At 39.5% G+C, this 27,247-nt stretch overlaps 1 protein-coding gene across 2 annotated transcripts in view; it reads left to right on the top strand.

The window, feature by feature from the left end:
• Positions 1–27,247, top strand: part of USP22 (ubiquitin specific peptidase 22) — an 89,985-nt gene that overhangs the window by 6,835 nt on the left and 55,903 nt on the right. For both annotated transcript variants that reach the window (XM_039732002.1, XM_039732001.1), the window contains exon 2: positions 25,704–25,836. In XM_039732002.1, coding sequence (XP_039587936.1) covers positions 25,704–25,836 — 133 coding nt within the window. The remainder of the gene's footprint in view (positions 1–25,703; positions 25,837–27,247) is intronic.

The raw sequence follows: 27,247 nt of genomic DNA, 5'->3' as shown, positions 1-27,247 counted from the left end.
CAACTGTTAGTTTGATTCCCAGTGGTGGCTGATTTGTTTTAAAACAGAGAAACATTAATTCGGTTTAAAACCTTGTGTTTCCCTCATTAAACCAAGCACCCACAGTTTTCCCTGTGCATGTGCAGATCCATGAATTCTTACGACCTGTGAATTCTTATGAAGAAACTGGTTTCTTTCTTTTTCCTGGTAGATATAGGGTTTTTTTTTTTAATTAGCCACACCTTTCTGTTTCACTTGACTGACAGCTACTTTAAAACAGTGGTTTGGGGCTTTTTATTACTTGTATTCCCGTGGTTCTCCAAGTGTTTGTAACGTGTCTGTAGCCCACAGCAGCATCCAAGGTGAGGAGATAGATATGTCCTCATCAGGAGAAAGGCAGTCTGAAGGTGACCCATACACATCTCATTGGCCTGTTCAAAACATTATTAAAAATGAGGTTATTTTTTTCTGCACCATGCAAAGAGCCATTGTTAGAACCTTTCTAGACTTGGACAGAAAGAGCTGCCCAGAGCCGCTGTCTCCAGTCTCTCGTTAACCTGTGGACAATGGAGCAAGTGAGTGAAATGCTATAATGACATTACAGTTTATTCTGTTATCCTGGGCTGTGTTGTCAGCAAGCAGTGTTGGAGCACAGGGAGAGCCATATGTTACCCAAGAGGCCTGAATTGGGAACCTTTCCTTAGCAGAAACAGTTCTAGGAGCTGATAGATCTGTTCTGACTGGATGAAAGCTTTGTCTTGGTAGTTGTATTCTCTTACATATTGATTTGGCAGTCCTTTATGTACACTCGGCTTAATTCAAGCTAAGAACTTTGCTGCATTAGCTGGTAATAGAATCAATGTGGTGAAGAGTTACTCCTTGTAAAACTGGCCTGCATTCTGTTTGGGAGTGGGACCACATAATGCAACTGGCACAGCAGCTCAGCAACAATCCGTGGTTTACTTCAGTGCTGGAGCAGCTGCCATGGTGCTGATCTCTCACATTTAAGAGAAATAATGATTTTATCTGTCTCAAGACCTGTTTGAGGATCTGTAAAGTGAACTGTTACCAGACACCAGTTGACTCAAAGTAACCTGAGATTCACTTTATCAGTTGATAACTGATTAGCAGCAAGCAGTCTGTCCTGTCACATTCTTTTGTGTGTGGAATACAGCAAATACTCTACTTTAGATTTCCCATTTCTCTACTTAAGTAGAATGTTCCTTAAGGTTTGGTTTCATTTTTCTTAAAACTTCTCAGTTTTAATGTGAAATGTAATGTAAAACCTGTAATTTTTTTTTTGCCTGTCTCTGCTACTTTTAAAGTTGGTAAAGAGAACTTTTCCCCCTCCTCTTATTCTTCCTTTCCTGTGTTTAATGGAGCTTGAAATTAACGTGGTTCTTCTTGTCTACCTCTTGCATAGTATGACTGGTGATGTCAACATATCCCTGGTGGGAAATATACCTGTGAAGATCTACAGTGCACTAAATTTGTCATTGAATAAAAAAATTGAGTATTAGACAAGGTGAAACTTGAAAAAAAGAGAAAAAAAGTGGATATTGGTAACAAGAGTTTGTTTTCAACACTACTTAAAATGTATTGTCTTTTTAATGTAACTATTGAGGGCTGTGCAAGTTTTCATATCCTGACACAAATTCTGACATTAAACATGACAAATATATTAAATATCCTCATAGTTCAAGTAGTGGTGAGAGGCAGCTCACTAACTGACACTGCTTGGTAGCAAGTCTGAAGACAGAACTGGGATTTGACTGAGCTTAAATGGTCTTGTCCTTGTGCCATGCTGGTTTTGCCATGGTTGGTTTGAATACAGCTGAGCTCTTCTGCTCATACATGTAAGACGTGAAAATGTAACTATTCATACATTCAGTGAGTTGTGTTTATGTAGAATTGAGATGTAGAGATCATTGATCTACATTTCATTCAAGAGATCATTGGAGTATCTCCTCTTTGTCCTTAGTGCCTTCATTTGGTGTTCTGTTACAGCCCTTCCCTAGTATATTAAACCAAGTTTTCATCCATGTATTAATCCATAGTTTAAAATGTATTCTATTTAAAAATCACCTTGTTATTAGTCCCTTTATTTTTCTTAAACACATAAAAGAGCCTGCAGTATTTGAGTGTAGTCCAGTGATGGGATGATGGAGTATCAAACACCGGTGTGGCACCGGGTTCCATTTGCCTCGCTTGTCACTCAGAAGTTCATGCATCCAAGTAGCCTTTTTTAAATAGGGTTTGGCTTTGGATTCATCTCACTGAATTGACTGCCAGGGCTTTTATATGTATGTTTTGCTTCTGTTTTTAAAGGGCTTTTGTTTTTGAATCAAGTACAGACTTGAATTACTTCAGTGTTTATCAGCACAAGGAAAGAAAGCAGCAGTTTATAAGCTTTATTTTTGCCTACCTTCCCCTTGCCAACTTCTGTTTAAAAAGTATCTTTCCCTCCTTGTGTCTTTGTACAACCTGATGTTATTTCACAAAGTTTGTCTAATTACAGTCTGTACTTCTGTCCTCTGCAACCAGCCTTGTTGTTGCATTGCAAGTCAGATTTTAAGGGACCTTGTCTACAATGTACTTGGTAAATAAAGGTGAGATTTATTGCACAGCAGATGTATGACAGCTCAGTAAGTGCAGACAGCTGAGATAGCTGACTGATTTCAGTACCTCGTTTGTGTTAGGTGAGCTTTTGTGACCCCCTGCCCTCCAGGGACAGATGCAAAATTTGTCTTAAGGTTTTATGTTTTTCTTTGCTGTGCTTCATTATTTTCATATTACTGCCCAGTTTTCTCCTAACTGGATCTCTGTCCTGTTGGCAGCTGGTGGCCAGGGTGAAGCTCTCACGTTGGCCTCTGTGCATTGCTGACTTCTGCCATGCTCTCTCTGCAAGCATCCCCTCCTGAGAGCTCATTATTGGAAACGTTTATCTGTGTGATGAACACTCCGTTCTTTGGTCACTCATGACTACATTCTGTGTTTTTGGTTGCTGGATGATCTTGATGTGGAGAACAGGATGAGAAAATAGTTTCAACATTCCTGCAGTTCTGTGCATAAAGAGGAACAAGACTCTCCTCTGTGATGATGAGGCTGTTCCCTAAGGAAATTTATCTTGTACTGTGTTCAGCATAATTTTATCTTACTGCCCTTCATGATGTATTTCCTTGTCACATAGTAGGTCTGCTACTTAGAACTTTTCTTGCTATGCAAGTTCCAGAGTTACCCCAATAAATTAAATTTGTTTTCTGCATCTCTTTGTAATAATTATGTCCTTATTGAGAGGTTTTGGGGAGTAGGAGATGTTTTCTTTGTCTACCTTAGGCCGTGTTCTGCAAAAATCTGACTGTAGAAAAACGGAACTCCAATTTTGCAGTAACCTGGAGAATTACTTTATTACAGCAATTCTTTATAAAGCAAGCAGTTTAACTCTGTAAGCACGTTGTACATGTACATTGAAACTGCCAGACAAGTTATTTTATGCAGTGGTGAAAAGGATGTTAAGGAGAAAGGTGAGTTAGCAAATCTGACAAGTTTTAAAATCTTGAATTGAAATTTGGAAACTAGTTATAGATATGGGTTCCAGTGAGACACACATACATGATGGAATTGGTAAATGGTTTGGGTGAGAAGGATGCCACTGAGGTAAAGGACAGGTAATACTTGATTTACCAGAGAAAAGCAAGAGATGTGAAATTTGAACCTTTCTGTGCATTATCATGGAGTCTGGTGAGTGAAGAACATGAAATCCAGCTCTTCAGCTCTGGCTGAACTAGTATCTTTCCTTAGCAGTGTAAGGAATTACCAGCTCTGGCCTGCACGTTCCTGCTGTTGTACCATTGCTGTGTCATGCTTGTGTGGTTGTGCCATGAACCAGAAAGAGCAGATACAGATGAAAATTGGGTTTTTTTCCTCCTCTTACTGATATTTCACCGACCTGAGTAGTGACACTGGGAGGCTGCATGTGGCAGCTTGAATAATAACTGCTGCTGTGCTCTGGACTGTGCCAGTGACAGACCATGTGTGAGTGTTGTCCTAATGGTGGCTTCTTCTGTAAAGAGTTTCTAATACTGACTTCATCCAGGAGGTTCTGTGAAGGAACCTCTGTTAGTGCTGCAGTGGTGTGCTTGTACCTGCTGTTGTCACTGGCGTGTGCTGAGCCTGATACATGAAACTTGTCTTATGTCTGCAATTGTTGGAACTTACTCCTGTATGCAAATAAGTTACCCCAGTTTCCTTGTGAAAAATAAATGAATTGGGGAGTGTAGAATGCCTGTAATGTGTGATCAGCTATTACAGTAAAGCTCCTTTTCATATTATGTTTAATTTAATGAAATGAATAGTGTTTTTCCAAGTAATCAAGTTATGAGCCACTTGTGTCCCTCTTTAAATAGGCCGGTCTCTAAGTTAAGATTTCCGTCTTTTATAATCAAACTCTAGTAAGCTGACGTAACTTTTTTGTTGGTTTAAAGCATGTGGTCATGGGCCGTGTGCCTAGATCATGCTCCTGCTGCATGTAGTTGAGGATGATGGGATAATGGGACTGTAAATTATCTCTTTATGGCGCTGGTTTTCCTCTGGCCTCCTCCCTTGTGCAGTGTGGAGCAGCCCCAAGGCTGTTCCGAGCGGTGCCAGCTGGCTGGAGCCCTGGGGGCCGCTGTGCCAGATGGAGACAGCAGCACTGCAGTGAAAGCCAAACGTGCTTCCCGGGGTCGTGGAGAGGTGCAGCCCGCCAGGGATCCCTGGGCAAGAGCTGTCCTGGGACTCACTCACTGCTCTGCTGGTGCAGCCATGGAAGGACTGGGCTAGGGCATCTGTCAGGCTTTTTTTTTTTGGAGTAGATTCATCATACAGTATTCAGCTATTAAACATTTTCAATGTGTTAGCATCTCCTTTTTCCTAGTTTATGCTTCTGTACTGTATCTGTGAAATGTTCAATTCTGTAGCATGTGCAGATGCTCGGTATTGAGACAGATTTTTTCAATTTGATTAAGTGTGGTGGTTCCTGATGTGTTGTCCTGCTTTTTTCCTGACTACTGAAAAATGTTGTTATCCATAAGATACTCAGACTAGGAAAAGCTTGTTAATGCTGATTTCTTAAATTTTTTTCACAAAAATTGAAACAAAACCCTAAACCCTTAATTTCACTGTCTAAAATGATAACTTCAGATATGCTCAAAAAACAAAAGCATTCTTTCATTTGCTTAGTTGACTATATAGTTTTTATTGAAAAAAAAAGATTTCTTAGAATACCACTGAAATCAATTGTTGGTGTTACTGCATTGTATTCAGCCCTGTGGCTTTCTTTGTATTCCAGAACAATCTTAGTATAGAATAACCTCATCTGCACAAGATGTACCCCACAAAACCCAGGTGTTTGAATATTCCCATCTTGTGGAGATGAGGACAATGAATGAGTGAAACTCTGAAGAATCCATTTCCCTGCTGGCTGCTCAAACAGGTATTTGTTTTGTAGAAGAACTGAGATACACCAACCTGCCCAGTGTTTCTTCACTCTCTTGACCCAGAAGGCTTTGTTCTTATTGACCCATTAATGCAGCTCACACTTCTAATCCAGGAACCCAAAATAGCTGCCAAGCCTGGATTTTACTGTGGTGGCATTTGCTGCACAGGTAGTTGGTGTAACCCACCATGCAGAATTGCAGCTGAAACCCCCCCTGTGCTGAGGCACATGAAACTGTTCTGGGCAGATATTTCAAGTGTCTGATTTAAATAAGGTAATAAACCCAGCTTGATAGAATGTACAAAGGACTTGCTGGAAGAACAATATATTTTGGGTCTACTCTCCCTGTCAATCTCCAGAACTGGATGTGAGTGGGAATAGGGAAGGAAGGATGTGCCTTGTAGCTCCTTTGCTCTGATGATTGTGCTGGAGGAGTGAACTATGCAGAGAATGGACCACAGAAAGTGGTAGTTACCATATTCCAGCCTAAATAGTATTTATCTCTGCTCTTGATGAAAGAATGATCGTGTTTTTGTGATCTCTTAGGACATGACAGAGATTTGGGAGTGATCATTCAGTCTTGTATTAGCAAGGCAAGTGATTTAAGGCTGAGTCTATCCTGAAGGACACACCAGTTTGAAGTAATGAAGCAGTGGGAAGAAATGTATGGTGAGAAGTAATTTACAGGCTTTAGATGCATTTCCCTGATTTCTTTACAAAGTAGCTTTTTTCAAAGTGGCCTTCATTTGCAGGAACTGTTTTTACTCAGTGTGTGCTCCTCTTTGCTACACAATATTTTCTCTACCTTTTTACTTGGAGAAGCTTCAAATCACAGGGAATTGGAGGTAATTTCCTAGCAAGGTAGTAAATGACTTGTAATAGCTTCCTTACAAAATCCTCAACGCATACTGTTCTCTTAAGTCTCTTTTTTGCAGGTGTGTTATATCTACTTACAGGTATCTGAAATAAAGCTTTTCAAGGAAATTGTGAAATTTTCCTTTTGTCATGCAGAAAGCTCTGTTCTGTGTAAACCCTTGCTGAGTGTGATGCCTGCAAGACTGTTCCTGTCACTTTAAATACTTTTATATCCAGCTACTACTAATAGTTAGTGAATTAGTTTTCTTTCAAGATATGAAATCCTTTTGTCCTGCTCTTCCTCAGCACTGAATCCTTTAACCTCACCAATTCATATGTTTCAACTCACACTGCTTAACTGCTTAAAGTATTTCCTTCAAGTTAAGGTCTTGAAAGTAGAACACATAATATGTGAAATCACCTCTTACCAGCATTAATGTACTTTTCTTCTGGTTCATGAAGCAAAGAGATTGCATTAGAATTGAAATTGGTGATTGGTGGACTTTCCAAATTGTTTATTGCAAAAAATGTAGCAAACCAGATCAAAGAGCAGAAGTCATGCTTTAGTTCTGTCAGTTCTACAGAGCAGAAGAAGATTTAAGCGTGGTGAGTGTTCAAGCAGGAAGGAGATTCCATTATGTGTTCTTCAGCTTTGTCCTTCACTTCTTCTGCAGTTTTTGCTTTAAGAACTTGCAGTAAGGAGCTTTGGTTCCAGGTTTCTTTGTGGTTTATTAGTTGTAAAAGTGGAATGGATGACCAGGGGTCTACGTCTTAGCAGAGATGGTTTTTGGTGTAATTTACTCTCTGACCTACCAGTGAGGCCAAAGCTGGTTTTTGAACCTGCCCTTAACTCACAAGTAATTCTGAGTTCTGCTGCAGAGCACACAAGATCTGACAGACTTTGTAATGTCCTGAGTTGGGCTCAGTGATCACACCAAGCTTTCAGTGTCACTCATTTCACATCAGCTTGGTTTGACTGGATACATCAATGATTTTGTGTCAAGCAGGAGGAATCTGGTGCATTGTTTCCTGATTTTTGTTCTTGGAGCACATCCTCTATGACAGACAGTACCTTGTTTTCAATGGCTACTTTATTTTTGATTCTTTTTTCTTCCATACCATGGGTTTTCCTTCATGTTCCTACTTGTCTGGCTGTACACTGCCTTTTTCCCTAGAAATTATCTGTTTGTTTACAGTTTAGACAAATGTCTACATTTCTGTGCTCCTAATTTCTTAACGTGAGCCCACCCTTTCGAGCCTAAGCATGGAGCACTACTCCTGACACAGAGTCTGAGCAGACTGTTCCTCATGCCAAGGTTGTAAGTGTTAATCTTGCTGCAGACTGGGGTGATAATTCATTGCTGTCACAGCAACACATGCTGAAAGTTGCTTCTTGCCAGATTTGTTGGCTATATGCTACACTAGAGAAAATTATTTCAAGAGTCTTATTGCATAGCCAGATGCTGCAGAACTCATGCAATCAACCTCCCCTCCCCCCTTTTTATGGCTGTTCTGACTTCAGGGAGGAAAAACCATTATACACTGAAACACATTCCTGTGTAACACTAGTAAAGACGTGGATGAACTTCTGATTGTGGCTAATTTTTCTGGTTTTTCATGTAGGGAAGTGCTGGTTTGTGTTCAGGATAAAAAGGAAGGAAAGCTTTTAAGGTAGGATGAGGGGAATTTAAAAAAGGAAATTAACAGTCTCTCCCCTGCTGTTTGTTGTGTTCTCTGCCATAGTTGGGTGCTGTGGAAGTTTTGTGCTTTCTTTAAGAGGTAGTGACTAGGTTGGCTCAATCTGAAGAACTGGAGCCTCTGCCATCTGTGTCCTTAGGATCTTTCAAAAGCAGGAGAACGTTTGTGAACTCTGGATATCATCATATCTTGGCACTGGCCTAAAGATGATATTTGGTTTAGTTATATCTGAGATGTAGAGCCCTGAGGAGGAAAATAAGTGGGTTTTTGGTACAGGATCTGAGTCCCCTGTGACAATTTAACATTTGCTCTTATATATGTGCTGTACAAAAATGCAAGTTATGTAGGTTTTTTTTCCCAAGGTATCCATTACATTTTGGGCATGGTGGTGTCTGATTACCAGGGAGGTGAGATTTACTGACTGTTTAGGCAGACAGAAATACACTTTTCCCAATGTATTTTCAGCATAAATCTTGTCATATCCAGTGGCTGGGCATTGTGTCACCAATAATTTTATCCTCTCTTGTATTTTAAGAGAAGGTGCCATAGAAGTTACATTATTATGAATGTGTTCCCATATGACAAAATCCAGGTAAAAATGCAGCGGTGGAGAGTTTATTATTATCCACACATTGTGTGTCATGCAGAGCTCCCCTGCTTTTCATTCCTTGTGCCTCAGTTCTTTGCACTTCCAGATCACAGGAAACACTGCCCTGAAAATCAGAACTAGGAAGGGCTTCTTTGAGACCTGAGCAAATCACCTCTTTGCTTGGCAGGGAGAGCTTTTCAGCATTTTCAGTTAGTCTGAGGAGAACTGAGGCCTCAATGCTCTCAAATGCTTTTTTAATCCTGCTGTAAAGCATAAAGGCCATGTATTTGTCCCCAAAACACCACCCATGTTTATAACTATGGAGACAAAGCAAGAGATCAGGACTAGAAATCTGTACTGGCTCTCATGGAATATTTTTGCTCTAATCTATGTGAGATTACTGGTGATTTGCAATTGTAATATTCTCCTGAAGAATCCCTTGGTTTTGCTTCAAGCTCTTAACTGGTTTTTCAAGTGCAATATGCCAAGGAAGTTCTGGCTTTTGTTCAGATAAAAGACTTTATAATTCACTTTCTCCCTCATTGCTGTGTTTCCCCTTTTCCCGCCCTGCCCTGCTGTTGTGGTTTGTGTTTGTATCAGCCTTTCCTTTTCCCATGTTTTTGCTTCAAGCTCTTAACTGGTTTTTCAAGTGCAATATGCCAAGGAAGTTCTGGCTTTTGTTCAGATAAAAGACTTTATAATTCACTTTCTCCCTCATTGCTGTGTTTCCCCTTTTCCCGCCCTGTCCTGCTGTTGTGGTTTGTGTTTGTATCAGCCTTTCCTTTTCCCATGTGCAGGGGCTTTCAGAGCCCAGACAGTTCCTGTTCTGTTGCTGGGGTAGCCTGCACAGCTCTTGGGAGCTGAGGGGAGAAAGGCTGAGTTCCCTGTTCTGTTTCTCCACTGCCACATCCAAATGATGGATTGAGGCTCAATCTGTGCATTATAGATGTTGAATTTATTCCTGGTGCTGTTTCCGTGAGTGCAGGAACAGGAATTTGTTTAGAACAAATTGACAGATGAGTTCTCTGTTCTTACCAACATTCAGAATGCACTGTGGTTATTTTTAATAGCAAATACAATGTATTTTTTTTTCTTTTTAGCAATGCCAAGCACACACAAATATCTGCTGCTATGTTAACTTTGGTGAGGGATTTGGAGCTTTGATGAGCTGCTTTATATCAGCTAATGCTTTCCCTGAGTGTTGGTAAGTCTGAGTTTTGGAAGCTGAGACAGGCTAGATCCATGGAAGAATGTGTAAAAATGTGTCTCATCTGCCAAAGAAGATTTGTTAGTATGTTCAGGGCAATAAATAATTTAAAGTTTCTGAAAACTGTTAAGGTTTGTGTGATATGGGGAAGAGGGAAAGCAAATGATAAATACATAACTCCCCTCTTTCCCAGTGAGACTGCTGTTTGAGATCTTCAGGTCCAGCTGTTCCCTCCTCCCAAATTCAGTTGCTCAGCTGGGAGACAAAAACTGTTAAGTTGATCTGCTTGCTTGAACTGATTGATTTCAGACCTCAGTCCTTTACAGCTTTGGGGCAGAGCTTGTGGAGTCCTACCTTGTGATGATGTTTCCCTGCTGGAATGCAATGTGGTAATTGGTGAGATTGCATCAGATGGATTCCCTGCTTAAGGGGAAGCTGTGGATTCCAGCAGACCATCCACGTTCCTTTGGGGAGAGAACTGAAATTGAGAAGGGAAGGCAGGACCCACAGAGCCCTTGCTGCTCTCTGAGCATTGGCTTATTGGGCTTCTCTGGAATTCAGTCTTCTGCTTGATAGAAATAATTGCCTTCTAACACAACAAAGCTTTGAGTATGGAAAGTAAGTAAATGGAAAATAATGGGAGATGGAAGCCTGTACAACATCTCATACAAAGTGAGGGAATGTGGAAGAGTTGAAGGCAAAGCCTCTTTGTTTTGGGTGGGGAGATTATGAGGGAAGAGTATTTTTAATGTGTTCGTTGTTTAGGGAACCCCTGAATAGTGAGCAATGAGAATATGGCAGGGAATTCACTACTTGAGTGTGGTAGAGCAACCGAGAGTTCTATTCAGGTTTAATGATCCCTCCAGACCTTAAGGAAGAAATGGGATTTCAGGCTGATTCTGTCAGGGTGGTGTTTGGAGGCACAGCTCCTTCTGCCCATCCCAGCAATGTGTTCTGTACACAATTGTTAACACGAGGCCTTGGCACAGAAACTGTTGGCCAAGTCTGATTTCCCTCAAGGACGTTGGAAAGTCAGCAGAAATTACAGTGTAGACTCAGCTCACAGGGAAGTTATGGCTCTTTCCTGTGGATGGACCTTCTTGCTTTTTTGTCCTGTATTTTTTTAATCCATATGTTGAAATTGAAATTTAAAACCCCATAACAAAAGGAACTTTGTATCAGTCTGAAACCCAAAACCCTTTCACTTGGTGCTGTAGTAGCATGTGAGATTCCTTGATTGTACCAATACTCCTTATTCTTGGAGAGTCTTGAAGTAACATATTGGCTGATGGGAAGCCAGTTGGAAATGAGAACTCTTTTCTTCAACTGGAAAACCATATAAGTATATGCTTAAGTCCCTCAAAAGCACTGCTCATGCTATCTAATAATCATTTCTTAGGAGAAATTATGGAAATGTTGCTCAATGCAGTAATTCTCTACAGTGTCTCTAATTACTCCATTGATTATTTTGAAGCGTAGATTTGTGTAAAGGAGCACTGGGGTATATTTGAACAAATACAGAGCAATAAAACTGTAATTGTAATTCATGTACATTCAACAAACAAAGCATTAATTTTATTAGTTTTTCCAGCAGTCTGTGTGTTTGAAGTGTGTGGCTGGTTCTTTCTTAAGTCTGTGGCTCATTAAACTTTCCTGTACTGTATTGTCTCATCTGTCAGGCAATCTCACATTGATTTGGTGTTTTATATGTACATATTGTATAAGTAATTCATTTAAAAAAAGTCAAAAACGAAACCAGCAAAGGCTGGTTTAGTAGTTGCTTGTGGTAAAGTTTTAGCATTCTCCATGGTATTGTCTTAATCATAAAAGAAAAAAAAAAGTTCCTCAGGTTGTTCCAGTCAGTTTGCTTTCAGTGACTGAGTTCTGGTCCACTGAACAGTCACTGCTCTGTTATATCAGAGTTAATAATACTGTGACTTCATCTATTGTTTTACTAAAAATGGCAATAATTATTGTAAGTGGTTATGAAATTTCTTTATTTCAATCCCAGTGTCTCACAACAAGTTCCTATTAAACTTCATCTCATGTCATGAGAGACCAGAATATATGATGAGAAAATGTGTTTTGCTATTTAGAGTCCTGTAAGAGCACGTACTTATTTCATTTCTGTGATGTTGTCGTTGGGTGGAGCTCAGGGTTTGGTTTTTTTCTCCCCCTGTGTAAATGCATTTCCAGATGTTAACTTTTGAAAGTCTCAGTTTGAATGTTGAGGTTTTAATCCTTTATTTCAATGCACGGAATCATTGTAGTGGATTTTTTTTGAAGTTTAATTAGAGGTTTTTGGTGTGTGTATATATGTTAAAAACCCACACACATATAGTCACTGGTAATTTGCTTAACCTTGGGCAGGAAAAGTGGAGAATGGTAATAGGAGATGCTTCAAGGTGTGTGGTATCCAGTGCAGTACCGAATCTGTTCTTTCTCTGCCTTTTTAAGCCTCAGGTTCACTAATTTAACGATCAATTAAAGAGTCTTCAAGGTCTGCTGTGTTTTGTCAGAGCAGCAGAGCTAGACCATATGGATGATGTTTTTTCCCTTTATCCTTTTTTGTAATTTCTTTGGATGTGTTTGGCTGTTGGTGTTTGTTGTCTTACTCTCTGATTAAAAGATGAATTTAGTTTGCAATAGGAGTTAAAGAGCAATTTGTTTCACCAATGTGTGTTCCAAGTATTACAAGTGTCTTTTTTCTAGTTGGGAGTCTTCAGATAGATGATTTTTTTCTTTCCAAAGAAGTGATTTAAATCACATGATTGTTATATTTATACAACTGAAGTTTTCTGTGTTCTGCTTTGCACAGAAGTTCACTTGTGCCAAGTACCCTCACACTCTCCTGATAAAATAAGCTCTAAATTATATATGAGTAATTCTTTTTCTGAAGCTGTCTGCAGCTTTGCTGTACAGATGCCCTTTTGCTAAATGAAACACTACTTATCTTAATTATTAGTGTTAATGGACGTGCTGTGGGCTCAGTATTTGCTATTGCCAGGTAGAATCTAAGTTCTGTCTTTTTGTGCTTGACAAATGTGACAGAACTGTAGTTCTGCCTGTCGTGTCTGAATGAATCAGTGCCACGTGCATGAGGAGTTGCTGGCAATCACCTGGAATGCATAAGCAGACCTCTCTTCTTTCAAGCATCTTTTGCAGGCACTGGTATTCCTGAAATACCACGTGCTCCTAATTTGTCAGGTGCATGTGTTCCAGTGATGGCTTATGGTTTCTCCTTCTGCGTTTTTCTCTTCTTCAAGGTCTCTGAGCTCTTACAGAATCTGCTTCTGTCCAGGGATGCAATGTGAACTACTGAATATCCATGGCATTAATAAATAGATCAAAGCCTCTACAGAAAAACCACGTATTTTTCCATTATACAGACAATTCTTGTGTTAAGGTATTATTTTTAATTGAAATTGCAATGTGTCCCTGGTACTTTATATTTGCTGAATGTTACAAGTATATAAATTGTGTTCTGAAACCATCTTTGCAGGAATTTAAGATTCAAATTCTGTTTTCTTTCTTCTAAGTAAAATGGTTACACTTTTAAACACATTATATATGTGTGTGTGTGTGTATGTACATAAATTGTATTTTCATTTGAGAAGGAAGATTAGTTCTTTTCAAAATGCAGAATTTCCCAAGAGCCAATGAAAGAAAAGAGAGCTGAATGGACTGGAACAGTTTTGATTTAGGAAGTTGTCACATTGAGTGGAGTTCTATTTTCCCTCTTTCCTCACAGTATTCCTGACATGTCCACTGTGTGGATTTCTTTTCTCCTTGTTGCTTTTTAGTGTTGTCAGTTGACTTGTGTCCAGCAGAACTGCAGGGATGAATTTGCTGTGCAAACACTTGTAAAGGGTCATGTGGAATATTAATAGATCTGGTAAGTCTTTTCTCCATGAGTTCTACCTGGGAATGGTGAACTGGAAAGTCCCAATGCAGATTTTGGGTTAAACATGTGTAGGTATCACTTTCCCTCCCTCAGTTACCACTGCCATCACTTGATTATCAGAAATGGGATGTCAGGAAATCCTGCTCTGATTAAGTCTTTTGGCACATTAATTTCAATTACTTCATTACGGAGGAAGAAGTGCCAGGGAATGGATTTGCAGGACTGATGAAAACCACTTGAACATGCCTTTAAAGTTTCTGAAAAATCTCCCCTCTCTTAGAGAATCTTTTAATTTCATCCTTAATTTCTGTGTGATTAATGAAATAATAACTGGATTAATTTATTAACTTTGACAGGCAAATTGTCTTTTACATCAGAGTACTGTTCTAGCTCTCTGGCAGTGGACAAAATTAAATCTCTAGTAGGAACCTTAATGTCTTCAGAAAAAAAAGAGGTGGAAAATGTTATGTATGTTGTAGCATGTTACTTTTTCTTGCTTACAGAGCACAGATATAAGGGCTTGTAGAGCACCTGGAAGGTTGAGAGGGTTGTGTTTGACCTGGCTCATGGAAGGGCAGGAGTGAAGCTGCTGAAGGTGAACCCATTCCTGTTTTCTTTTTGAAATCAGGTCTTTGTCACTAAGCTTTATAAGCATTTTTGGTTTGGATGTAGGTTCAAGATATTTTTTGACATCTTTAAACATTTTGTTTTGCTGTCTTGTAACTTGAGTTCTTGTATTCTGGTTTAAAGAGCATTTTGTGAGGATGTGAGGCAGTGGCACATTATGAGTTCTGAAGTACTGTCAGAAAGATGCACTGTGGAATGAAGAGGTGGCATCGTGTCTGAAGTGTTCTGTCTTGACTGTTCCTGTTCTGCACAACTCTGAGCAGTTTTAGGAGCTGGAAGAGTTTGAGGATTTTTTTAGACTTCAGTTCAGATTTTCAATTATTTAGGTTTAAAGCTGTGGTTCTTAAAACTCCCCAGTTGCTCTACAAGTCTTTTATGGGGTACAGCATTAAGGACTTGTTCTGCTTTCTGGTTTGTTTGGGTGTTGGGTTTTTTTGGTTGGTTTTTTTTTTTTTTTGTGCTTTTCACACACTCCTGAAGACACAGGATTTGATGTATTTGGTAGCATAAAGGCAGATTAATTTTTATCTCACCAGGACTGGGTAGCACTTCAACTGAAATATCATCTTCCATTTCCATGTTTCATATTTTGATAGAAGCTTTAGAATTTCATGCAACCTAATCAATTCAGAAGGAAACTGGTGTTTACACAGACAGATTATATAATGCCCACATTATGTTTTCATGCTTTACATCAAGGAAGGAAGGCTTGGTTTAGTTCCTGCACTTTTTAATTGTATTTTGACCCTTTCTTCTGCAGCCCTTCCAGTCCCTTCCTTTGGGACAGCAGAGGGTAGGTGAGACAGGCTTCTCTGTAAAGCATGGCAACTCACATGGCAAAGAGTGGCTTTGGTTTATTCCATCCTTTAAAGAGACAAGAAAATAGGGAGAAAGATCTGTTGTTGATATTATGAAATAGACTTTCACTGTAATTAACAGCCTGGGAGTTTTTCTGCTTGCTTTTCTTATCCTGGTGTTGCGAAAGCTTGCTGTCCTGCTGGGATTTCTTTTTGGAATGCAGAGGTGTGCTCTAGCTAAAAGCATGTGCTTTGCCTAATAAGCTTTCCTAGCCACTGAGCCCAGCTGGCTGCTGCAGTCTGCATTTGTTTTGTCTTAACTAATTTTTATAGCCATGCTTTAAATGAAACTAACACTTTTTACATTAAATGACAAACCAAGCACAATGTCCATAAATGAAACCCAACACTATAATCTGCTAATTTTTTATTTCAATGGGCAGCATTGTATAACCAAGCAGCCTAGTAAAAAGGAAGATGTGGAAATAATACTGGTGGGATGTGAATAGGGCCAAGCTGAAGGGATCAGCCTTTGTTGGAGGGAATGTCTATGTTGAGTTAAGGGTTTAGCACTTCCTCTCATAAATGCAGAAGATGAGTGAAGAGAGTGGGGCCTGCCTGGTCAGCACAAAATGTTCTTGTCAAATCTTGGTGTCTTTTGCTGTAGGTGATGATGAATGTCATCAACATGTAGCACTTTGCTGCAGTCTCCTGATGGGTTAACTTTCAGGGTTGCTGCAGTCTTGCAGCTACCTTGAGTTGATAAAAAAGTGTTCAAACACTCTGAAAATCAGCCAAATCTTTCCAATTTGATCCAAATTATGAATGAACAGAAGAAATATTAGAAGGTAAAACATGAAATAGAAAATCTGTTTCAAAATACTCATGAATCATTGTTTATAAGTCTTCAACAGTGACACTGGAATTGTTGTGCAAGTTTGTTCTCCATGAATTTGTGGAAAATAATGTTTTTGTTCTGACTTTGTGCTGAATATGAACATTTCTCATATAGTACTCGTCAAATATACAAAGCTCTGGCCAATTCCTGCTTGGCTGTTAATTTCAGTGGAGCTTTTTTAATATGATGGAGCAGCTGCTTGGAAATCAAATTTAAAAAAAACAAACAAAAACCAAGCCCATAACAATAATAATAAAACCACTACCAACAAAATATCTCTGTAACCTTGTTTGTATATTTATTCTCACAGATATAAGGGCAGATTTTTTTTTCCTTCTAGTGAATTCACACAGCTGAAAGCTGCTATGAGCAGGAACTTCTCCCATTGCTGTGAGGGTCAGTGTCATCTGACCTGCACACAAATGTTCTTCTGGTCCTTGTAGGCAGCTGTGTGAGCTGGGTCAGGGTGAAGTTTTGAATCTCTTTGCTGGTTCTTTTTGCTGCTTTTTGAAGAATTACATTGCAGTGAAGCTCTAGACCTTTTTTTTTTTTCCCCCCCTTTACACAAATGTCAGTGGACAGATTTAGGGCCTGGATGTCAACTTCATTCACTTACAGGTTTGCCTCATGTTTATTAAACTGTGACTGATCAAAATCATGGTAAGTTTTTTGGAGTCAAAATTACTGAGGATGACACCTCAGAAAGACACAGATAATTGTATTTGCACTATTAAACAAGGGTAGACTTTTTCATGTGACTTAGAAAAACACTTTTTTTTTCTTAGTAGCACTCCTTTTATAATTTACAGAAGAGCCTATGCAACATATCAGGATGAATTTCTGTGTGCTCCATTTAAAAAATCTCAATTCAGAAGTTTGTCAGTTTAGGTCGCCTGAACTAAGCAATGACCCTAATATATAACTGATCTATTAATGGCCTCCAGGCAGCTGTGAGAAGGAAATATATGGATTTTTACTTAATACTTGTGATTGGCACATTAATAAAACAAACAAAGTGTTGTTGAGTGTTTGGATATTGCTGGGGAAAAAAATCAGAGATCCCTTTAGATGTAGTCAACAAACTGCAGTGAGGAAAGAATGCAGAACTTGCTTCTGTGATGTTGTCATCCTACATCCTACAGCTCTTCCTATATCTGAAACCTTGTTAAAATACATAATCACCAAGTGGTGTCTTTAATAATCCTGATACCAGTGGGGCACATGGGATGACATTTTTGTTGCTTCTCAGTTCCATATATGTGACTCCAAACTTCCCTGTGTGGGAAGCTCCTCTTCCCTGAGCCCTCCTTCACCACAGGAGGTAGAATTCCCTGTGCCCTGATCCTGGGAGGCAGTCACAGTTTATCAGCACCTTCCTCCCAGTTCATTCCTTCAGGAGGAGGGTAAAATGCACATATTTTGCAAAACAAGTTAATGTTCTAAATACATCACGAAGTGTTGGAACATAGTTGGCTGTGCACTCTGTGGAAAAAGACAGAAGCTCATTGCTGAGGATCTATCGCCCACCTTCCTACATGCTTTGTGATTAATGTTTATTATATTATTGTGGGATTGCAGCATTTGCAAACTCGTTAAATGGATAAAAGAGTAAATCCCTGTCATGAGAATGCTTCTTTCTCAGCTGTTTTTCTGAAGATGCTTTCATTCATCTTACCAGTTTTAATGTGAAAAATCTAAGCTCCTTTTCTCTTCCAGAACATATTTTATGCTCATATTGCTTTAATAATGTTTTTTTTTCTATGCTGACCTGCCTGTCTGTATAGTTCAAAATATCCATCTGTCTAAATCTTGTCCTCTAAAGGGTGAATTGCAATTCTGACTACCTCTGTCTTATCTCCATAACTTTAGGCTTGCAAATTTGCATAAAAGTTTTGTAGTGAATGAAAGACCTCTTATTTAGCTCTAGTAGCATGAATTATTAATTTGTTTTGTATTGAGGCGTGAGGAAACAGTAAACTTGAGCTTGCTGGATATCAAACATGTTCTGTGCAAGCACATTGAGAATTTGTTTCATTCTCTGGCTGTTCCTCAATGTGCAGGTTGGGCTGGGCTGCATACTCAGATGCTGACTTCTTAAAATCATAAGTGGAACTAGACAAACAGAATTTCTAATTTCATACATGTGTCATATATAAGAACTCAAACAAGTTTTTACAAATCAGCAATGGATGTCCCCTATTCAGTGTGGCCTTGGGGTTTCTAAAATCATAGAATGACTTGGGTTGGAAGGGACCTTAAAGATCAGCCAGTCACTAATAGATGCCCTCTGCCATTCTACTGCTGCTCATTTTCTACTGTTTGTCTTTTTTGCTGTATTTGTCCCACTAGTAAGTCACACCATGGAGAATCTGTGTTGTAGCGTCATCCCATCCACCTTTACTACCAGCAGAATTGCTCTGACTTTGATCTGAGCTAATTAAGTGTCTGTATTTTTATGGCTATCATAGAGTAAAGAAAAGATAGCTGGAATATGTGTGCTTTTCCAAATGAGCCTGTAGGACTTGTTAGGGCTTTGATCCTGAAGTTTCTTTTTTCTTTCCTTTCTGAAAGGATGTTATCTAGAATATTTCTATCGAAGCACTGTGGCAAACTTCCCAAGAGCATTCCTGTTTTCATAGGAAGAATCCCATTTCTTAGTTTTACACGGGGCAAAAAGTAATCCCTGCAGCCTGGGCAGGGTTTAATAAAACTCTGCATAGCATCAGGCAGGTTTGGCTGTTCAGCTTATTCCTTGAATTGCTTCCCCAGTCACGTGCCCACAGAAAAGATCAATATGTTACCTAATAGGAGATTTAAAAACATTTCCACGATTTGCTGACGTGGGGGAATGGTGAGGGGAAGGAATAGATTTTGCACTCGATCTGAGCACACACTGCTGCGGTCTTGGCAGGCCCCTTGTTCTCGTGTGGAATTCGCTGCTGCAGTGGTGCATTGCAGGAAATAGATAAAAATCAACACACAGAATGTATCCATGCAATGTGTATATCCAGGGAGAGAGCCGTGCAGTTGAACTGTAAGAAGATTATGTGTTTTCACAAGGCAAATAGACTTCCCACTGTTAAAAGAATCTTACTAGAGAAGGACACGTGTTTTAATTTGAATAAGGTCCATTATTTAAATGGCTTAAAAACACAATAGGCTCTTAACTGCATCTTTTATAGAGTTCTTGAGAAATCATTTAGGTTTGTAAATGCTGGTGGAGGGGATGAGCACCTACCAAAGGAGAAGCAAAGAAGCCATTTCAGCATAGTCATTTGAATTCCAGAGAATTGCTTTGTTCTTGTTGAAATACAACTTTTCACGACTGTGACTATGTACAGGAAAAGCAGAATTACATTTTTAGAGCATCCTCCTATTTTTTCCTCTAGCTCATGCTGTCTTTTAAATTGCACAACTCTTCTCTTCCTCCCAAGTTTCATTTCAGCCTTGTACCTGTTGCAGAATTTTGTGAAAACAAAAAATGGAACGAGTTAAAACAATCACAGAGATTCAATATCCATCTCCTGAAATGACACACATCATCCAGAATAAGGAGAGCTGGAGAAAAATCTGTATGTAGAATTAATGATAGTGACTCAGTTCTCTGTTTCACCCCCAGATATAATTATTAATTTCATCTGGGTTATGTAGTTGTAGATTGACTTGCAGTGTTCTTTGATAAGAGGCCTTGAACCAAAGTCATGTTTTTGTAACTTGGATAGACTTTGGCTACACCATGGAACTCATTTAACTACATGTCTTCATTTCAGAGTGAATTCAGAAATATGTGTTGTATTTCTTTTGAGTGTTGTCCATGCATGTAATCCCTATCAGATGAAAAGGGAAAACGTTTCCTCAAGTTGCTTTCTAGCATGTTCAGTGCTTTCCTTTTCTCTTCCACAGTGTTTTTCAGTTACAGACAGAAGTAGGACTCACTGGAATCAGCAGCAAGCTGCTCACATGGTCATAATGGTATATTTTTATTTACACTCCATCTGAGAACTGTGATGTTATTTAACAGCTTAGGCCATTTCATCTTTAATTATAAATTGTGATATTGTTGTCTTCAAACTTCAAGCAGATGGTCAGAGCCAAGTGTCCTGTTCAGTCTGGGAGAGCTGTGTAGACATCTCCTCTCTGCCTTTTTTTTTGGTTCTGCTGCTGTCTAAACAAACATTTAGAATAACCCAGTTTGTGAAGTTACCTGTGATATTCTGAGCACTTACCAAACTCAAAAATTCTGTAATTAGTGCACAGTTTTGCTTGTACAAATAAAACCTTTATGGGTACCCCTGACCTCAGTGGGTCTGAAAATAAAATTTAAATTTACAATATTGATGGCATGCTCTTTTAAAGACAAAATTGACATTTCCAATATTTTTAATTAGGACTTGGTTGCAGGAAGTGAGTGAACAATACTTAAGTTGATTTTTAAATTATTTAAAGCTGATGTGTCAGAGCAGTGCACTGACTCAGAGTAACTGAATCATCCTATCAGCATGTGGAGGAGTGATTTATATGCCATATCATGGAGAACTGTAGAATCAATTCCTTCTTTTTGTCTCCTCAACTCTAAGAAAATGGCTTTGAAGTTTTAATTATTTCAGTTTCTGAAGTGTCCCAGCCCCTGCGCTGGTGTTTGATGGATTTGTGACAGACTGGTGTCAGGAACACAGCACGGGGAGTCTGGGAGTAAATACAGACTAAGGAGTGACAGAATTGACCCATTTTTGTTACTCTTGAGGTGCAGAGTACTTGGGAGTAATAAATGCTCTTAATACTGGCTCTGTCCTCCCACAGGGCAGAAGAAACTCCACTGTTGGAATAGCCATAGGGTCTCCATCTTCAGCAGTGGTTGGTTTCATGGCCTTTTGTGATTATCTGTCCTTTTTTCATTTCAAAAAATAGGCCAAGGGAAGCACACTGGCTGTGGCTGCTTTAGATCTGGAAGAGAAATGGTTGCAAGATGAATGAATAAGAATAAAAATAAAACTGTGTCCAGGCTGTGATCTAAACATAGCGAGGGGAATAGAATAGGCAAAAATTCCCAGAGAGGATTGACTGTTCCTAAAATGTGAATATTAAGGCCTGGAACACTGAATATGTGAGAAAATGTTTAAATTTTGCTTCAGTGTCTTGATCTGTGGCCCAGTGAAGGCATTTGCACTTCATATTAAAGATTTTTCAGTCTAAGGTCTCTGACTTTCCTGGTTTGGGTTTCTTTTTTCTTCTTTCCCCTGGCCTGCTATTAAGGTAATGAGCACTGCAAACCTTAACTCAGACTCTTCACTTTTGTTCATGTGTCTGTAAGGGATTAAGGATTCAGGAAAGCAGAGTTTTATTGCAGAACTGTCACAGATTCCTAAGGCTCTACACAAGTGTTGCTTTCACCTTCTTTCAAGTCCTCTGAAGCACAACCTTGTAAGGAATAGTTTGGCAGAGCTGAGGTAACACTTCTGGAGCACAAACACTGCTCCTGGGGAACAAAGCAGGTTTTGGTGGCAAACTTGGGCTTGGAGGCAGAATTTCCCACATATAACTGTATTCTCTAGGTAGGCATATGTAGACCTGCCCAACAAACACCTTGATCTGTGCAGACTGAGAATAAAGTTGTCTCTGAAGAAGGTTTGGGCTGGAAAATGAAGCATACCCACCAAAAACTTCCAGTAATGATCATAACATATTAGAAAATTAAATACTTTCTCTTTTTCTCTGATGTGTCTAAACATTATATCTGTTTTACACAAAAGACCTACTTTAAAAGATGGGAAATAAAGTAGATTTGGTTTGGGAAGCATTCACTTTCCAAATGCTACAAATTTGTACCTCATCAAACATTGCAGAGATCCATAACTCGTGTTTGCTTTAAGACTGCCTTAAGAATCTGCTGCTTTGATTTAGTTGTGAACACCTACAGGGTGGCAACACCTTCCTTATGATCTTTTAACCTCCCAAGCCTCCCACTGTCTTGTTAGTGTTACCTCAACCATCTTTTCCCCTGTACCTTTGTGGTGGATATGTTTTGCAGACTGTGAAAGGTAGGAGGTCTTTGGCTTATAAGCTTGTAGCTAAAAACCTCTCTGTTCTCCAAGTGCTTTGATAAATTTAGTGTGAGCATAAGAGGCAAGACTCCTAAGTACCACAGTGGAAAACTTCTAAAAAGATGTTTTCCTCTTATCATATACAGTTAAATAAAAATTCTGCTTCTAAAGCTATTTCTGAAATAGCTGCAAATGTTAAAGGAGAGTTTGTAACAGCTCAGGTCACTGGATGCCTCTTGCTTTCCCTGCGCTGTTGGCTTTGTGGGGATAGTTCATTTCCATTTCCATTGCCACTGGTTGGATTGGGGAGCCATGAAGTTGAAACAGGTTTGTGGGTTTTTAGAACAACTGATGCTTCTGCCCTGTGTGACCTTCTTGCTTAGGTGGAGCCTGAGCTGGCCCAGGACAGCAGAGCAGGGGCTGTTGGGCTGAGAGGTGCAAGGGCAGAACATCAGTGGATGTGTTCTTTTCTCCACTGCTATTCTGATGGTTTGATAGTAAACTAGTAATAAGCTGTTCTGACAATTTGGGAAGATTTGGAGTGTCAGCACTCTAGGTTTTGACCTAGTGATGCCTGCTGCTTCTTTTTAAACTCATTTTGTATCATGACTGTTCACAGCACTGAGAGAGTTTTAGAGGTGGACCCTTGCCTTGCCTTGCCTTACAGGTGATCAAGTTCAGTTCCCCTGTGTGTGCCATGCACTAATGTTTGCATCCTCTTTTGCTGGGCTGAACCTCCTCTGCAGAGGATACAAAACCACTGGGGCTGGGCCTGTGAGTTAGCCCAGCCCTGGAAGCAATGCAGGAATTGAGGGAATTCCTCAACTGCAGAGGAATTGAGATGCTGTCAGAGCTGTCAGTAACTGTGTATGTGCATACACCATTTGTATTGTGCAGGACCATTCTTTCCTATCATTTAAAAAAGTGATTATTATCTTCCAGGAGCTGTGTATGTGCATACACCATTTGCAGGACCATTCTTTCCTATCATTTAAAAAAGTGCTTATTATCTTCCAGGAGGAAAACATTCATGGCCTCTTCTGGTTTCTGTGTGTGGTTTGTTGGAATATCAGGGTAAAAATAAAGGGGACAGACAGAGGTTTAGTGTGGTTTGAAGGAACTGGCTGTGGACGTGAAGATGAGGGATTGTGTGTGATGGGGTGAAAGATGGAGAGTGGGGTGCCTGAGGGTGAGGATGATAAAGGAGGGAGGCAGGAAGGGAGCAGAATAATAGTGGGAGAGAGTGTGAAGGAAGGGGAAAACTCTGGGATAAGGAAGATCTGGATGTTCCTGTGTCTTGGGGGAGGAGAAGTGATAGATTGATTCTGTAGCTGAAATCTTGGTTGAGTTCCCTAAAGTATCCAGACCATAAGCAAGACCTAACTTGCCTTTTTAAAAAGTTGAATGCTGTTTTAAAACAAGCTGGTGACTGTATGGATCCGACTGCTTCTCATTACTCATTTGCAGTATTCTGTTTCATCTTAGACTGTAGCCTCAAGAGATGTGAGCAGGGTGGGAGTATTATGAAACAAAGTAATTTGATTATTTGGGGTGGGGTAGGAGAGTGACAGCTTTGTTTTAACTTAGCAAATTGTTTAAAAGCACAGACAGAGGACAAGGAGACAGCTAATCTGGTTAAGAATAGCCACTGTGGTTTTTGATATTGATTTCTTTCCACACTCTGTCTTTTAACCTTGTTTTCTTACAACTTTTGAAAAGCCATCTTGAGCTATACTGAACAAACAGAGGATATGGATGAAATAGCTTCCTTTCAAGAGGTCACTGAACTGCTCTTTCAGCTTATCACTAAATTCCTTACACAATTCCTCAATTTCTCTTCATTTCCATTGCAATAAAAACTCTTCAAGACACAAATTTTCTGCCTTTTAGCCTAAAATGACCAGCTTTTACATGCTTGTTATGTCATGTGTTTACAATACATTTAATGCTAAAAGATTTATTTTTAGCTGGCTCAGTAAAATAGCTGCTTGCTGGAGTTGTTGTCATAGCAGCAATCTTAACAGATAGGCTGATCCTATTTAGCTTTTGCAGCCAACGAGCGGCCGTTAGGCAACAGTTTGACAGTTCTGCAGCATTTTTCTAAAGATGGAAATTGTGCTGGTGGTGGTGAATTTTTTTTGGCCCAACTCTAAAATATTTCTTTCTGTAGGTGTGTGGAGTTCGATTCAACATTTTCCCCTAACAACTTATGATAACTTTGAATACACAACATGTGAGATTCAGAATTTGAGTCTTAATTTGTAGGAGCTTGAAAATAAATTACATGGTGCAACATATTGCAAGCTGCTTTGAGGGTTTTTTTAAAAAAGCCAAAAGTATTCTGAGAGAAAAATGCCAGACTAGAGAACAAGATTGTGCATCATTTATTCAGCAGTAATTTTAAGTCGTGGCAGACTGGGCAAATATTACTGAAGAATTTTGTGGGTTGTTTTTGATGAAATACACTGCCTGGGTTAGATTATATCTTAGTATTTTAGTAATCCCAGTTTTTATTCATTTTAGTATGAAGAGAAAGGAGTCCTTCTATATTGACAAGCAAAGAAATAGTATTTTCAGATTAAGCTGTAAAATCAGACATACCTCTAAGTGTTCTTTGTAACTCTAAGCTGTTACAGAAGTTTGGTTGCCCTCAGACATAGGTCTGAATTTCCGAGATGAAAAGTGAATTTGCTGCAAGGAATTTCTCCTGTCTGTAACTTCCAGTCAGATGGTATTGAACCTAAATTACTTCCAATGTGGTTGAGTGAAAGACTTACTCTCAAAACTCTCTTAAGTCTCTTATTAAACAGAGTAATTAAAATTATTGAGGTACTTTAGTTTAATGCTAAGAGATGAGTTTGGATGCTGTTGGCTTAGAGTGCTTCAAATATGATTAAGAGTTAAAAAGTCTATTTAACCTTCCAGTGACCTTTTTTTAGTCTTAAGACTCACTTGTTAAAATGTATTGCTATCACAGACTGTCATATCAGGGGTGTGTCCTTATTAATTTCCAATGAATCAGGGCAACTTTCCTCAGACCTGCCCATTCTGGGTAGTTTTGGGAATTGTTCAGCTCGTTGCTTTCAGCTCCTGGTCCAAAGCCAGTCTCAGAATGGCAAAGGCAACTTCTGACTGGTATGGATTTGATACTGTGGCACTGTTCTTTGGACTAATGTAGAAAAATCTAATGAGGGAATCTGGCAGAATCTCCTGACAGAGAAATGAGATATCATATACCCACACACATTTTAATGTTCAAGTTCTATTACAGCTTTTGAGAGCATCAGGGAGGTCGGTGCTGTGAAAAAGCAGAGTTTTTGCCATGGTCCCACCACCCCAAGTCCTGCCTCTTCACCAGTTAAGCTCCCTGCTGGGCACTCCTTTCCCTGGGTTCTGGTGTTCATCTGAATCATGAGACCTGCTCCCTGACAGGACCTGGAAGTCTGTTGGACAAACGGAGGAGTTTTCTCTCTCTGTCCAGCTGCTGGTTTTGCACATGAGGACAGAACAGTTTCCCTGCTGTTGTGCAGCATTCCAGAGTGAAAGAGAAGGGTGGCCATGAGAGCTGTGCCCGGTTACCTGGGCTGGGGGATGTCTGGCACTCACCACCTGTGTCTGTTTTGCTGTTTCAGGCAAAGTCGTGCATTTGTCATATGTGTGGTGCCCACCTGAACAGACTCCACTCTTGCCTCTACTGTGTCTTCTTTGGCTGTTTTACAAAGAAACATATTCACGAGCACGCGAAGACAAAGCGACACAATTTAGGTGAGTTCTCATCATCCTCTCTGTTATCCCTGTCCATTCCAGGCCAGTAAAGTGATATTTTCTTGTAGTTACCTCATTAGGCAGAGAGGTAATTTTATTTGGGGTTGGGTTAGTTTAGTGGTATTTTTCTAAACCTGGTGCTTAAACTTCCATTGCATCACTGTTAAGTTTATCTTCACAGCTTAAAATTTCCTTAGTATCTTGGTATTTATGAATTAATGTTATATATAAAAATGTGAGGAGGCAGTGTTTTGGGGTTTTTTTCCTAAGTGTTAAAAATGATTGGTTTGATGCCTGGAACCAGAACATTTATTTCAGTGAACTTTTTTTTTCAGGAGGTCATGTTCACTTCTTTTATTGCTGAGGAAAACACCCATCATTTCTATCACAAAGAAGGCTAATCAAGTAGCAATCAGAATTATTTAAACTGCTCAAGTTTGGAGGCGGGGGGAGTTTCTTCATTTTTCTGTATTGGCTTCTTATTTCTATTGGGGTCAGTAACCTAAGTAGTAACAAAACATTTAATTCATATGGAGTACTTTTCCCTCAACTGTCTCATAAAATGCTGTTTTCAAGGCCAACAAGTTTTTCTGTTCTGTCAGCTTTGGTGCTATTTCGTGTTCAAAACCAAAAGCCTTTGGTTTTGTTTCAAACTACCTATTGCTTATAGTTCAGAACATTTTTGAGTTATAATGCAAAATCCTGATCTATATTAAAATTCTGTTTTAAAATGGACGGATATAATTTTTCTCCAAATTCAAATTCTTAGTGGAGTGATGTAAGAAACAGGGAAAAAAAGGCATTATTTCATGGCATAAATTTCCTCTTGACCAGTGTGGCCACCATTCCTAATTTAATTTATCCTAAAGTGCTTATGGAACAAACTGTCTTTATTTTCCATGAAGACAGAGAAGCTCCAGAAGGCCAACAGAGCTGTGTACTCCCCTGCTTAAGAAACGGGTGTGTAAGTTTACTATTTATGGAAAAGATTATTTAAACCAGCAGATCGTTAGAGTTTCTTCCTCCATATGTGTCAAGAAAGAAAAAGATGAGGCTCAGTAGTGGTATAGTTTAAGTTTGTAAATGTCTTGAAAAATAGAATACTGGAAAATAGTACTGAGAATTCCATCATGGTGTGGCTGAGAGCTCTGGGACTGCTCAGCTCACAGGGGAGGCTCAGGAGAACCTCATGAATGGGTCCATGAGGTTCTCCTGAAAGAGGGGTTAAAAAAGTGCCCTGGGCTCTTTCCAGTGGTGCCCAAGAGGCAAGGAGAACAAAGTGAAATACAGGAAGTTGTGTCTGATTATCACAAAACTGTGAGGGTGACCAAGGCTTGGAACAAGTTGCCCTGAGAGGTTGTGGAGGGTCTGTCCCCAAATGTATTCAGAATGTCCCTGGATATGGGCCTGG

Source organism: Passer montanus, unplaced genomic scaffold (assembly GCF_014805655.1).
Source record: "Passer montanus isolate IOZ18808 unplaced genomic scaffold, ASM1480565v1 scaffold8, whole genome shotgun sequence".
In the NCBI taxonomy this organism is placed as follows: Eukaryota; Metazoa; Chordata; class Aves; order Passeriformes; family Passeridae; genus Passer; species Passer montanus.
The sequence above is the reverse complement of the archived record's forward strand: the minus strand, read 5'-3'. Positions and strand labels throughout refer to the sequence as shown.